We start from the raw sequence: 14656 nt of genomic DNA, 5'->3' as shown, positions 1-14656 counted from the left end.
CACTTCAACCCCTGAAGTGCCTGCCTCGCTCCAGAAGCTTCGAGGAACACCACTGGTTCCATCTCCGAGAACACTCGGGCACAAACGTAGCTATGGGAGAGGGGCAGGCAGTCAGTAATTATGACACCCCCAAACCCCTCACCATGGCCCACTGCCTGGACCTGTTGATGGTCACCTTAGCCACACCCAGGAACAGGACTACAGAGAGGCGCCCCTAACATGTCTGCCCCCGTCCACACTGGGTGCCCAAAGACCTGGAGCTTGGGGCTCTGGTGCAACCAAAACAACAGTAACAGTTTTTAAGGTAATTAAAGGGAGGGGGGTGCAATCACCCACAACCGATATATACATTGTCCACAGACTGCAAGACAAACAGTTGGGCTGGGAGTCTGTGAATTACCTTAACTGTAGTTGCGCAGGACTGCTATGTGGAACACCCTCTACTACCACTTCCCAATGGAAAGTGGGAGGTCTCCCACATAGACAGCCCTTCACTGGGAACACTCATCACTCAGCAGTAAGATGGAATGCAAAGGCATGTCTGCGTGGTAGATAAAGGAGAAAAGGTAAAAATCCCTTTTTTTATGTATATAAAACTTCCACCAAGTCACCTGTGTTTCTAATTAAACATGCAATTGACAAACACTGCCCACCCAGGCAGTGAAGCAAGACCAAAATGGAAGGGTGGAGAAAGAGGGAGGCGACTAAAAGAGAATGGAGATTGGAATGTGAAATAATCCACTCCGACCCCCCACCCCGCAGTGCCCACCTCTCTCTAAATACACCAGCATCTCACTCTCATCAACTCTAGACCTGTTCTTATTGACCCTTAATGAAGGCTGCATTTTTAACAGTGACATATAAACACTCTAAAGCAGCCCTTGTAATGAATCTGAATGCTCCAAGTAGATTGAATAGTAACAGAAAGGAGAGATTAGTAGAATAGAGTGTACCTTTATTACACATAAAATCATACTGAAACCGATTTTCTGAAGAAGGGTCCAGACCCTAAACGTCAGCCTTCCTGCTCCTCTGATGCAGCTTGGCCTGCTGTGTTCATTCAGCTCTACACCTTGTTATCTTATATACTGAAACTGTAAATCCTCAAAGATGCTGTCACCTGTATCCTCCAAATGCAGCTAGTGGCTTCTCTTGACGTTTGTAGGGGGCTAATCTGAGGGTGCTGCTTGCAGCTGAGGAGGGGCAGGCTGCTCATCTTACCACTCTGTGGCTTTGGATGACACTGATGAACGTCCTCTAGCTGCCTGAGGCCTGGAGGGCCTCTCCTCTATCATGGTGGCTGCTTGATGTACTGGTGTCACTGGCAGAGAGGCTAAGATGTCACAGTCCAGAGGACCTCGCAGTGGAGAAGACAGTTGCTCCTCCTCCAACATGAGGACCTTGGCACCTCTCTGCCGACCTGAGTAGTCCAAGGACCTAGTGTGAAAGGAAATCACTTTGTCCTTCTCTCGCCAAGCCTTTGCGCTAGGTTCATGGACAAGGCAGCTTTACACTCAATTGTGACATCTACCAAGTGGTCAGCTCATTCTGGCTGTCAATGAGAGTCACAAATCTGTCAATAGACAGAAAATGTCTGCAGACAAGAAGGGAAAGGCATCACTCAAGACCTTGTTGGTCTTTCTCTTGGATTTGGAGTCAAGGTACATGTACCCTCTGGAAACTCCACCAGATCTTCACGCATCTCACACTGTACCTCCAGCATCTGCTGTCTTACAGCCAATTCTAGAGCATGGCCACACCATTATCTTGGGGGTTCAGCCTGTCCTTCTATGCTCCTCGGAGGGTTAGTAGCCTCAACTATCATACCCTCCATCAGCTTCTCAGGTGGTTCTATGCTGTCCCCACCAGCTTGTAACCTCAATTTAAATATGAATGGATTCACTCCAACCTGACAGTACCTGTATTCACTCTGGTGGAGGTGCAGGGAGTGATGTAATGCAATGTCATCAGAAGATCTCACCTCCTCCTCAGAGATGGGCAGCTGATCACTGCAGCATTCTACTCTAGTTGATGATGTATAGGGAAGAATATAGATCAGAAGCTTCAACACTTCAGAGGCTCCAACTGCTACTAGAGAAGAGATCCATGGATAGTGGTAATAGTCAAAAGCTACCATGTACCCATTAGTGAGGCTGCTGTCTCTTGTGACCGTGTCGAGCCTCAGAATCCACGACGAAGCAGCCAGCATGCAGTCTGTTAATGTCAATATTTCCTCCCTAAAGGTGTTAGAAAGGCAAGAAAGGAAAAACCGCTGCCATTCACTATTGTTCTGAGCTTTCCTTTATCCTGCAGCTGCAAAGCGAACTATATTAGTCACCCATTGAAGTCAAGAACAGCATCTGAACATGTGGCAGCTTAGCTCTGAACAACAGGGTTATCACAGTGACTCATGCATGTGGCAACTCTGCACTGATACTGCCATGGTCAACACTGACAGATAGCCAAACATTTAGATTATCAACACGTAAATGTTTCCAATTTGCATGGAGAAGGTGGTAAAATCAGGACAGACTCTAGGTCAGCCATGCCTGATGTAGAGCAACGCCCCTCAAGCTATTACCTTTGGTGAAAGGCTGGCATCCTATTCCAAGGGAAAAAAAACTAGCTTTGGAAACAGACATAAGCACAAGCTTTTTCTGTCTCGTGTGTTACTAGACACAGGATAGCCTCTAAGTTTATATCTTAGCACAAGAAAATATCAAAAGGCGCTTCATAGGACTTAGACAAAATTGACACTGGGTAAAAGAATGAGACATTGAAACAGATGATCAAAAGTTTGGTCAACAGTTTATATTTTACAGTGTAACTGCAAAGAAGAATGAGGCCTCAGAGCCATTTCCAGAGAGGGCCTACACAGCCAAAGCAAGACTGCCAGTGATAACTTGTGTGAAATAAAGATGCATAAAAGCCTAGAATTGGAGAAACACAGCATTCTTAGAGTGTAGAAAGGCTGGGAGAGGTGAGACAAATGGCGAGAGGTGAATATGGAGGGATTTGAATGGAAGGATGTTAATTTTAGGCATTCTAGGAAACTAGTATAAGTCAGCAAGACTGTGGATCATGGTGAATAGGATTTGGTACAAGTACTTTTGGAGTTTTGGGTGGGTTCTAGTTTATTGATTGGTGGTTCCTCAGCTAACTAACTTTAGTGGACAATTAAAATAAGGGTTAGTGGAGTGGTTTTAATTTCCCTTCTATATGGCCTAAAATATAATGATATTTTCCATTTCAGTCGTGTTCTATGGCAACTGAATCGTTGCCTGCACCTTCAAGAAAACCCACTGGATCACATGCCAATCAGCTTGTTAAGAGCTGACCGGTGAATGTCATGGCCTATCAAGGGCCTCCGCAGTGAAGTCCAGCATCTCATGATGGCCAGCCAAGGTCAGCAGCTTCTGGGTCCTAAAGGCCGACTGTTGAGGCCTGGTCTTCATGAGATTCAATGGCAGGGTGATAAATGGTTTTCTTTCTCTTCTTGAGAAATGGGGATGAAGGGTAGAGGTGTAATGATTCTAAGTAGGTCAGCCAGGTGGACCTCATAGAAAATGAGTTCCCTGATTGGGGCTGTTAATCTGGTTCAATCAGGGAGCACTGGCTGACCGATGTAAACAGAACTGTCAGACATCCAGTTCACTCTGAGAGTTGACTCTGAGGGAACTGGATCAGCGTCAAGGACTCTCCACTTGTAAATAAAGAGTGACTTGGTGGCAGGATACTGGCCTCTATGGAGTTATTTCAGAGGAGCATCAGGAGGTTTAGTGGCAAAAGTAGGGTGGTAGCTTTCAGAGGCTAAACCTTTGCCCCTCTATCAATGCACTGATTGCCCCCAGATTGGAGCAAATAGAGGCCAAATCTCTAAACCCATCAGGCAGGTCACCTTACTTTCTCATTAAGAAACCGGTCACTTTTCCAACCTGCAGCGTAGGTAGGTAATCTCACCAATAGCAAGCTGAAACCCCTAGATGGCCGTTAATCAACTATTTATGCTCCTTAACTGCCCCAGTGGACCTTCTCACACTGCATTTAATTGGTGAGGCAGTAAAAAGGGGATGAGTAACTTCAGGGCTAGCTTACTCTGTTATTTCGTCTTCTCAAGTCACCACTTCCACAAAGGAGAAAATTGCACCCATCGTGTGCCATGCCTACTTTCCAAACTGAATCATGTACTTTGATAAGACATTAAAGGACATGGTGCTTGATCTTTTCAGTGATCTGTTTGATGAAAGTTTATAGGGTTAATTCGCTTAGCTTCACATCCTGTCTTCTTTCCCTTTATTTAATCATTCTTATTGGTTTAATCAAATTCAGAAATAATGACATGAGGAATGTTTTGGGTGTCAACAATATGCGAAGGCCCCATTAGTTGCTCCAGTTGTACTTACTTCACATCGATTAGTAACAACTTGAATTTTAACCATTCTTGTAGAATCATCTCCTCTTCCCACATTGCTTAAAATGTTTCACAATCCATCTTACTTTTCTCTCAGATCCTTCTTTTAGCATCTTGCTGTAGGTGATTTGTTTCCTGTGTGCTTTTCAATTGTTTTAAGGCCTTGTATCACTTTCTTGATGTACCTTTTTAACCAGGCCTGTGGTCATCCCGCTAACAGTAAAAGACTCTTTGTGTGACCGGGTCCAGATTAATGTTACAGTTCTATAATTTGTATTTTCTTTTTCATCAGTGTAACAATTCTCATTTCATTTATCAACAGATACTTATTTCCAAATGTAAAACCCTGAAATATAACTGAACTTTTGTACCTTCCTGTACCTGCACCCTGTACCCTGCACCCTGTGCCTTCCTTTCCCAGAATCCCTGCTGGTCAGGTAAATAATTAAATAAGAACAATACAGTGTCAAAGTTACAATGAGCAATGCTCTGGGGGGTACACTTAAAACACATTAAATTGAGCTTAATAGAGCAGGAGATATGGTTATATTATATGATTATACCATACCTCTAATCGAATAGGGTACTGAAGAATCTGATTCAAATGCATTTATTTTTCATATTGTGACATGGCTCAGCAATTTATAGGCCTATTACATAACTTGGTAAAGATTGAGAGTCAGCTTTCAAGGTAGTGATATTAAATTTATTTCAAAGTCAACAACAATTTATTTTTTGAATGGCAGATTAGCATTGTGCTTTTATGGGACGGTATCCATCTGTTCTGTCAGGTTTTTACCAATCTAACATGATTCATCCAACCGCGCATGACAGTCTTGTATTTCATCCCTGGTTGATGGTTGCTGTAGTTTACAAGGACACTGGTATTGTTTTCTGGAGTGTTGTCGCATTTCAAGTATGTACGATGACAATACTTTCTATACAGTCCCTACGGACTGGTCAATATGCCAATCTACTGAGCTGTTTTTTAAGAAATATAAATTAAGAAATGAGTACCACTCTTTCCTTAGCAAATACTAAGGAGCTGAAGTACAGAGCCTTTAATAATCCTAACCTCAAGAAAAAATAAAATGGTTCTCACTGTAACCCTGTTATAATGTTCATTATAGTTTACTTCACTGGAAAAGAAGAAAGCTTTCTTTGTCTTCTCCAGTCTATTTAATACTGTCCTTTTGGTTTGTAACATTCTTCATCTTCTGAAGCAAATTCTTTGGCACAAAACTTCAAAAATGTAAGTGAACAGCAGTTTTCTTTTTTTGCCTTTCAAAGTGAGTTCACAGGTTTAGCGCTTTGTGTTCTTGCTGGTGCATGAACTGCTCATCATTTTATGTTTCTTGTCTTTCTTGTCAAGATCCACTTTCCAGGAGTTTGCAGAAAAATATGGAAGGGATCATCGATTTAGATTGGTGCAAAAGAGGAAAGATCAAGAACACTTCTTCAATCAATTCATAAATATTCTCAAAAAGAGGGACAAAGAAAACAGGATTCGACTGAGGAAGATCAGATAAAGCTCTATTAAAGCTTCACTGAATGAACTGAGCTGCTCTGACGGAATTGTTGACTAAGGAATTCAGACAGTCCTATCTGTGTGGTTTTGGCTAATTGCATTATGAAAACATTTACAACTCAAGATAATATTTTGAATTTAAAGTTGCAGGTAATACGAGTTCACACCTCCATTATAAACACATACATCTCTGTTGACTTTTTATTAAATTTGTATTGTTATTTAAAGCACAACTATTACATTCTTTCTTGTCAATTAAGCAAAGTTTGGAGGATGTCATTTAATTTCTGTGACTACTCATCAATTGTTCAGAATCAGTACACTGTAACAGTGAATTAGCTCCATGATAATGAAAATGCCCTCTTTCAGGATGGAAGAAATTTCATTTATCAATAATTAAACCCACTGACCTTCAGATGACAGTGTGGATAGCTAGTGTAGAAGATTAGTGCACTGGCACTTCAGTGTGAAATTATTCTCTGCAGATTGTGCTGATAATAGTGACATTCACATAATTTTTACTGCTCTAAATAAGCAGAGATTGCAAATTATGATTGAGAACATTGGCTTTTGGACACTAATACAAGGTGACATGATTTGAAGGCCATTGTTTTAATTATTGCTTTATATTTTAAAAAGCTAGTTCTTAAAAAGCATAAATAGGACATTCAGCTCTTAACATTAAACTCACCAAGAGATAACATTGCTGTTGAATATCAAGACAATGTGGCATTATTCCAGTCACACTAACAGTGGAGCAGGAATAGGTTCTGCCAGTAGTACCAGCTTATTAAATTGCACTGTTAAAATTATAATTGCAGTATTTAAGAAAATGATATGGTAAATTTAGTTCAGTTATGTATTCTGTATTTTTATCAGTGTATGAAAACAGTGATGGTAAGATTGAAAACCGTACAGAACAACAAACTATTTACATTAATGTGTGCTCTTTATTATATTTGTTTTGCTTCTAGTGAGTTATTGCTCATGAAGTGCAGAGTGCCTAATTAGTAGTGCTAGCTTGATGTTTAAAACATTAGAAGAGACTGAACATTCTAAAGTTTGGCTTTTTATAATGTAATTATTTTAAACTGTGCTTGTAGTAAAGTAACCCATTTACAGTACAGATTTGTAGTGTAATGCCTTCAGACAACACCTGAGTAGCTTTGGCAACCATTTGACAGATTTAAGCAGTATTTCATTTTTATCACAAGTGATATCAATTTCCATTATATTTTATGGTTTAATAAGTTCAGTGATTTCTTTTGAAAGTATGTACAAAATCCACAATATTTTCATTAATAAATATTTCACAATCTTATTCCAAGATATTATTTATCAAAAGCATTTAATTTCCACTAAATGTTTAACAATACAGCATGCAGCAACATTATAAATAATAATTTGGTTATTTTTAACAACCCAAGTGAAAATAACAGTAAAAATTGCAAATGAAACTCACTGATCCAAATTGTCTTGTATATTTCAAAAGGGAGGTCCAGTAAAATTAGTTGTTCATTTTCAAGAAGCTTTTTAGCAATTTTCCCTCTGGGAAGTGAAAAGATTTTTTTAAAAAATGACATCATTGACCAGGTCTTGCATAAATTTAAATGTGAATGTGGAAGAAAGGCTAAAAGAATTAGTTCATCTCAAAAATGTAAACAAGAAATATTCTGTTAAAAGCAGACAGAAAATTGCTGAAATTATGAAATCTCATGACTATGTTAAATGTTTTTCACATTACTGCAATTTCTGCCACAGAAATTTATCCTCTCATTGATGTATTCAATGCATAATTCTGCATGAATTCACCATAACGTTAAAAAATTAATCACTTGAAACATCAGAATACTTATGCTTCAGATGTACAGCTATTTCTGCTGTTTAACTCGAGTTTCGTTAATGCGAATTGACTGTAACGCGATTGATGAATAGTCGACGCTGTTTGGATAATGCGAACTTTCTACTGTACTGTCTGGCGATTTTCCATAGTGATTTCCCTATAACGCAATTTTCAATAGTGTGATTTTCTATAGCGCGAGATCAAACAAGAACACAACTATCATACTATAGGACAACTGCCTGTATTGAAAAAAAGTTGCGATAATAAGTACTGTGGGAAATCTGTTTTGATAACTTCAACATATAACAATTTAGGACAGTAATTGCAAGGCTATTCCACTGAGCTTTGTCATTTCTCACAGCTTTGCAAACTCCAGTGGGACTCAGATATACCTCAGGCAGCATTCCCTTAGGATATAGTAACAGCCATGCCATCCATTCAATATTGGGAACGGATGACAAATGGAGTGAAGCTGACTTAAATATTATACCAGGAAATGTTGTTGAAGTAACTTGTTGTGAAGTGGTATAAACGTTGAAAATGTTGACCTGTCTGGACCATCTCACTCTGGATGTAAAGCCTGTATAGTTCTTTACTTTTTAAGAACTGATGCTTTTCAACATCAACAGTGGAAAGAAAAGCAGTTTTGTTTTTAATGCTAAATCAATGGAAAAGCTGTCAAAAATATAAAAGTAAGAAATGTCCAAGTGCAATGCATATCCAGATGTGAATATATGTTGGAAATGGCTGCATTTCATTCACCAAATTGTTACGTAATTATGAATTCAGAGCTTGAATTTCACATCAACCAAAGCTGAGTAGATCAGTACTGAAACAGCCAATCACAAAGCTAACCTGGGACACAGGGAGTTGAACACATCTGAGCATAATCTGAGGTCACTTACAATTCCATGTGAAGTGGGTTGTCTGTCAGTTAAATTTTTTGATGGCAACCCTGGGGAAGTGCACTAAGAGTGTTTGAAATAATTATAGAAGACTTTTCTTAAGGACAAATAGAAAAAATAGTGACTTCTTTATGTATTTTCTTTAATAGCAGATAGAATGCAAAGGTTGTTAGCTGTTGCAGGTAAGCTGTACACTAAGGAACTTAATGCTTGATTTGATCCATCTGAAAGAAAAGAAGTCTTAATACCCAAGGGATCAGGGTGCCTAAGTTCTGTCTTCTAACTTGCTACAGTCGATCTGAATACACTTCTATGTGATACAGGTTATAATCCTGTGGGGGAAAAGAATGGATCAGCACTTTATTGCAATTTTAATTGGTGCTGATCAGCTAGTTTAATCTATTGTGGACTCAATTTTGAATAAATATTAGTGTTTAATGACTCTTTTCCCAAACCAAGTAAAAGCAGTGGTAACAAGCATTTTACTAGGATAAGTCAAGGAAATAAATTGTGCCGTTGGTCAATGTAAGATCTCAATCATGGTAATACCACTCAATTGGAAAAAAGTAAAAACTAGTATTATCTTCAACAGCCAAAATTAAAAAGGTGAAGATATTGGAGGTTATTAGCTCCTCTCCTAGTGGCCCATCCCTACCTCTGCTCCCATTTATTATTTTATCTCCACCTCTTCATCCTTCTTCATCCAACTCCCTTCCTGGTATTTGCCTTCACTCACCACCTTCACTCCTAGACATGTTTCCTGGCACAGAGTTGAAAAGCTAACTGTTCAATCCTGGTCATGTTATTTGGACACCAAACATGCCTTTAGCCTTATTAGGACATTAACATTTCAAAACAGCATCACAAAAGTGATGGAATGGTGGCAAGGTGGCATATTCTAAAAAATTATCCAGTCATTGGGATCCCAACCTTGCTTAATATGAAAATACCAACGGCACGCTTCACAAAAATGCTTTTGATTGAGTGTAAGTTGACATTAATTGCAAAGATTGCACTCGATGAACATGGAAACTATGGTGGGAGACCAGGTGATTTCAAGATATTCAAAATATTCAAAATATCTATTACATCATAATGAATGCGTCCCAGCATTGCAAAAGCTGTGGGCATGAGCATGAGCATTCGAATTAGGGGTAATGTAGGAATAAAGTTGGAGCCTTTGCATGAAGCTACACAACACCAGTCTGGAGTGACCCTGAAATGGAACTCTCATGCCAAGGAAAGGAACTATCCTTTGTACCTAAACAGCAACATTTCCAAGATGGCTGTGCTTAATGTTGACATCTCTCACCTTAGACATCCCAAAATAATCAAACCACACATTTAACAATCTACGTTAAGATGCTTTGTTGCTGATGAGTAAACACTTTATAAATGTATACTAAATAATTTTTGATTTGATTTATTATTGTTGCATATACCTAGGTACAGTGAAAAGTTTTGTTTTGCGTGCAGTAAAGTCAAATCATACCATACAAAGTGCAGAAAGGGAATAGAACAGAGTGAAGAATACAATGTTATGGCTACAGAGAAGGTACACAAGGAATAAGGTCAGTATTAGATTTGAAATTTGAAAGGTCCATTCAGAAGTATAATTGGGGAAGAAGCTGTTCTTGAATCTGTTGGTCCAGGTGTTTAAGCTTCTGTGTCTTTTGCCCGACGGAAGAGGTTGGAAGAGATTAAAACCAGGATGAGGGGCGTCTTTGATGATGTTAGCTGCCTTCCCAAGGCAGCGAGAAGTATAGATGGAGTCAATGGATGGAAGATTGGCTTGCATAATAGACTGGGCTGTGTGCACAACTCTCTGTAGTTTCTTACAGTCGTGGGCAAAGCAGTTGCCGTACCAAGCCATGATGCATCTGGATAGGATGATTCCTATGGTACCTCTATAAAAATTGGTAAGAGTCTTTACAGACATGCTGAATTTTCTTAGCCTCCTGAGGAAGTGTTGTGCTTTCTTGACCATTGCATCAACATTGGTGGACAAGGACAGATTTTTGGTGATCTTCACCTCTCGGAACTTGACGCTCTCAACCATCTCCACCTCAGCTCCATTGAAGTAAATAAGAGTGTGCCCTCCACCTTGCTCCTGATGTCAATGGCCACCAGGTACTCTATCTCTTTCCTGTATTCTGTCTCATCATTGTTTGAAATCTGGTCTACAACAGTGGCATCATCAGCAAACTTGTCGATGGAGTTAGAATGAAATTTGGCCGCACAGTCGTGAGTGTACAGGGAGTATAGTAAGGGGTGAGTAAGCAGCCTTGCAGGGGCGCCAGTGCTGAGGATTGTGGTGGAGGAGTTGTTGTCACCTATTCGCACTGATTGCAGTCTGTGTGTCAGGAAGTCAAGGATCCAGTTCCAGAGTGTGGAGCAGAGACCTAGATCTCGAAGTTTGAAGATTACTTTGGTTGGAATTATGGTGTTGATGGCAGAGCTGTAGTCAATGAGTAGGAGGCTGACATAGGTATCCTCATATCCAGGGATGTTCCAGGGATGAGTGTAAGGGCAGGGAGATCACGTCTGCCCTGGAGCTGTTGTGACGGTAGGCACATTGTAGTGGACCAAGGCAGGCTGAGAGGCTAGAGTTGAAATGAGCCATGAATAACCTCTCAAAGCACTTCATAATCATGGAGCTCAGAGCCACCAGGCAGTAATCATTGAGGCACGGTGAATGAGTTTGTTTTTGGTACCGGGATGGTCTTCTTGAAGCAGGTGGAGACTTCAGATCATAGTAAGGAGAGGTTAAAGATGTTAGTGAATACTCCTGCCAGCTGGTGTGTACAGGACCTTAGTACACAAGCAGGGATTCCATCTGGGCCAGTCACTTTCTGTGGGTTCATTCTTGAATATCGCATTTGCAAGTAAGAATTCTTCTGGATTAAACTCGCAAATTGTAACCTTGCATTATTTAAGAATTTGTTGCACTAAAACAACTTTTCAGAGTTATCTCCCTTTCGATTGTCAGGGGTAGTCCTGCACACCAGAAATATTGTAGGGCGGTTCCGTTGAACAATCCATATTCTACTTAATAGAAGCTGTTATCAGATTCTGATCGTTAGTCTTATTAACATTAATGTGACTGTTTGGTAAGTGTTTCACTAGGATAAATTGTGCGTTACTGTGGAAACAAGATGGACAATCTGTGCTGTTAAGTGAAAATCAATGACTTGAAATTAGCTACGATAACAAAATTGATGATGAATGCCATAAGTTAGACTATTCAGCTCCCAGATCCTCAAGTGGGGAATTCACTTGATACTTGCTGGCTGGAATGTGCCTCAGTCAGCATAACAATGGAATGGAAGTGATGAATCCAATGTCTGATTCCAAGATAATGTTGCCCAATATAGACCAAAATGATAGATTATTTAACAGAAACTATTGTACAAACAATGACTCCAGTGTAGTAATGTGGGGATTGATCATAGCATATTGGTCGATAGTTTTTACTGAAACATAGTCATTAAGAAGGGTTTCATTTGCAAGAAGTTGTCTTCCGAACCACCTCCCATCCTCAGCCATATTTCATTACCAACTATAATCCATGTTAACAAACTCAATGAATATTAATATAAAAATGTTATCAATCTGAGGAAAAGCAATGTATGCTTCACTGTCAAAAAAACTGCTTCTTCAATTAATTGAAGTTTAAGATTTCATCTGAAGTTCAATCAGTAAAATGATAGCCTTTGGCAACCTGCTGGTTGATGTGTTTGACAGACTCTGAGTGCTCCAGACATTCCATTACTACCATTTGCTTCAGCTGCGTCCTTATGAAATAACTCCATGAAGGCCGGTATCCCAACACCAAGTCACCTTTTATTTATATGTGAATGACATGACAGTGACCCAGCTAGCTGAGAGCTGACTCCTAGAGCGAACAGAACCACTGACATTCCTGTTTATATCTGTCAGCCAGGACTCCCTGATTGAACCAGGTTAACAGCCCCAATCAGGGAACTCTTATTCTATGATGTATACCTGGCTGACCTTGTTCCAATCACTGCACTTTATATGGAAATGTACCATGCTGTGTTTCATGAATAGCAATAGGCAGGAGAGGAGGGAACCTGAAATTAGAGGAATTCTAAAGCCTTGATTTTCACTACCAAGGCTGGCAACTCGAGATGTTTCCCAGGCTGCTGCAAACACTTTGTAAAAAGGCCACTGAAATTTGTGATTTTTTTTGCAATACAGTTGGGTCCTTGAATCCTGGATGCATGAGGCAACCTCAGGGATTGTCAGGCACTGAGCAGGCGGGTTAAAAGACTGTCTCAGTTCTCTGGGGTATTGTTCCAGTTTGTGTTATAACCCTCAACCCTCAGAATCCCTTACTCTCACCTAGCCCCATGGTTTACAGCCCCTTGTCAGCTCATACCTCCACCTATACCCCATGGTCCCTTCTACTCCATGCTAATTCATGACAGTTCAATCTGTATCCACCGTTGAGCAGATCTCAAGAGAAATGTGGTAGAAATAAAATTGTGAAAATTTAATATAGATTTTACAGTACAACTTCATGAATATATGATCAAAGAGCACAAGTAAGTTGTTCAGCTTCACAGTTTAATATGATCATGGTTGATCTGTTTATAATATCAAATCCACATTCTCATCTATCCCTGAATACCTTTCATCCCCTTGCTTACCAAGAATCCATCTTTATCTGCCTTGAAAATATTCAAAGACTTTTGCTTCCATCACCTTTTCAGAAATAGAGTTCCAAAGACTCATGATCCTCTATGAGAAGCATTCTCTCTACATCTACCCTGTTAATGCCCTTCAGAATTTGACACACTTCAATCAAGTGGTTTCTTACTTTTCTAAATTCCAGTGGATACAAGCATAGTTTGTCCGACTTTTCCTCAGAAGACAACCCCATTTGTATCAGTCTGACAAATCTCTGAACTGTTTCCAAAGAATTTGCCTTTCTTCCTAAATAAGATGAACCATTCTGTACACAATACACCAGATGTTATCACACTGATGCCCTCTATAACTGAAGCTTAACTTTTATACATTTGTATTCAATTCCCTTCACTATAAATTATAACATCACATAAGTTTTCCTAATCACTTTCTGTATCGTGATTCATGCACTAAGACACCCAGATCCTTCTGCATCTCAGAGCCCTACAATCTTTATTAATAGATATGGATAAAATGTTTTCTATTCTTCCTATCCACATTGACAATTTCATGTTTTCCCATATTATGCTCCATCTTCCAGATGTTTTCCCATTCACATAACCTATCAATAATTTTTGTAGCCTACTATGTCCTCTTCACAGTTCACTTTCCTGCCTATCTTTGTGCCATCAGCAAATCTATACATTTATACAAAAAGAAAGAACTGCAGGTGCTGAAAATCTGAAACAAAAACAGAAATTGCTGGAGAAACTCAGCAGGTCTGGCAGCATCTATGGAGAGGAAGCAGCATTAACATTTTGGCTCCAGTAGTCATTGGAATTGAAACATTAACTCTGCTTTCTCTCCATGGATATTGCCAGACCTGCTGAGTTTCTCCAGGAATTTGTTTTTTTAAAAATACATTCATATCATTCTATCCCTTCATCTAAGTCATTTATACGTGTTGTAAACCGTTGGTGTCCAAATGCCAGTTCCTGTAAACACAACTCATTATATCTTGCCAAACAGAAAATTTTCCATTTCTGTCTACTTTCTGACTCTTGTTAGGCAACCAAGACTTTACCCAGTAACTCTTCTCTGGTGATTGTAATTTTCCTGAGTTCCCCCCTTTCTTTCATTTCCTTTCTTTAGAGCTCCTTTAGGGATATTATTTATATAGGGATATATCCTATATAGTAATGATTAATGCAAACTATCTCTTTCATTCCTCTGCAATCTCTTTATTTTTCATTATCAATTGTCCAGACTCACTTTCTGTTGGACCAACATTCACTTTATTAATTCTTTGCTTTTTA

The 14656-nt window shown here is 39.5% G+C and overlaps 1 protein-coding gene across 1 annotated transcript in view; it reads left to right on the top strand.

Moving 5' to 3' along the window:
• The window catches only part of tcerg1l (transcription elongation regulator 1 like), a 132588-nt gene extending 125525 nt beyond the window's left edge, over nucleotides 1-7063 (top strand). The window contains exon 4 of the mRNA XM_020528762.2: nucleotides 5784-7063. Coding sequence (XP_020384351.2) covers nucleotides 5784-5940 — 157 coding nt within the window. The 3' untranslated portion in view covers nucleotides 5941-7063. The remainder of the gene's footprint in view (nucleotides 1-5783) is intronic.
• Nucleotides 7064-14656: the final 7593 nt, after the last annotated feature.

Source organism: Rhincodon typus, chromosome 20 (genome assembly GCF_021869965.1).
Source record: "Rhincodon typus isolate 14 chromosome 20, sRhiTyp1.1, whole genome shotgun sequence".
In the NCBI taxonomy this organism is placed as follows: Eukaryota; Metazoa; Chordata; class Chondrichthyes; order Orectolobiformes; family Rhincodontidae; genus Rhincodon; species Rhincodon typus.
The sequence above is the reverse complement of the archived record's forward strand: the minus strand, read 5'-3'. Positions and strand labels throughout refer to the sequence as shown.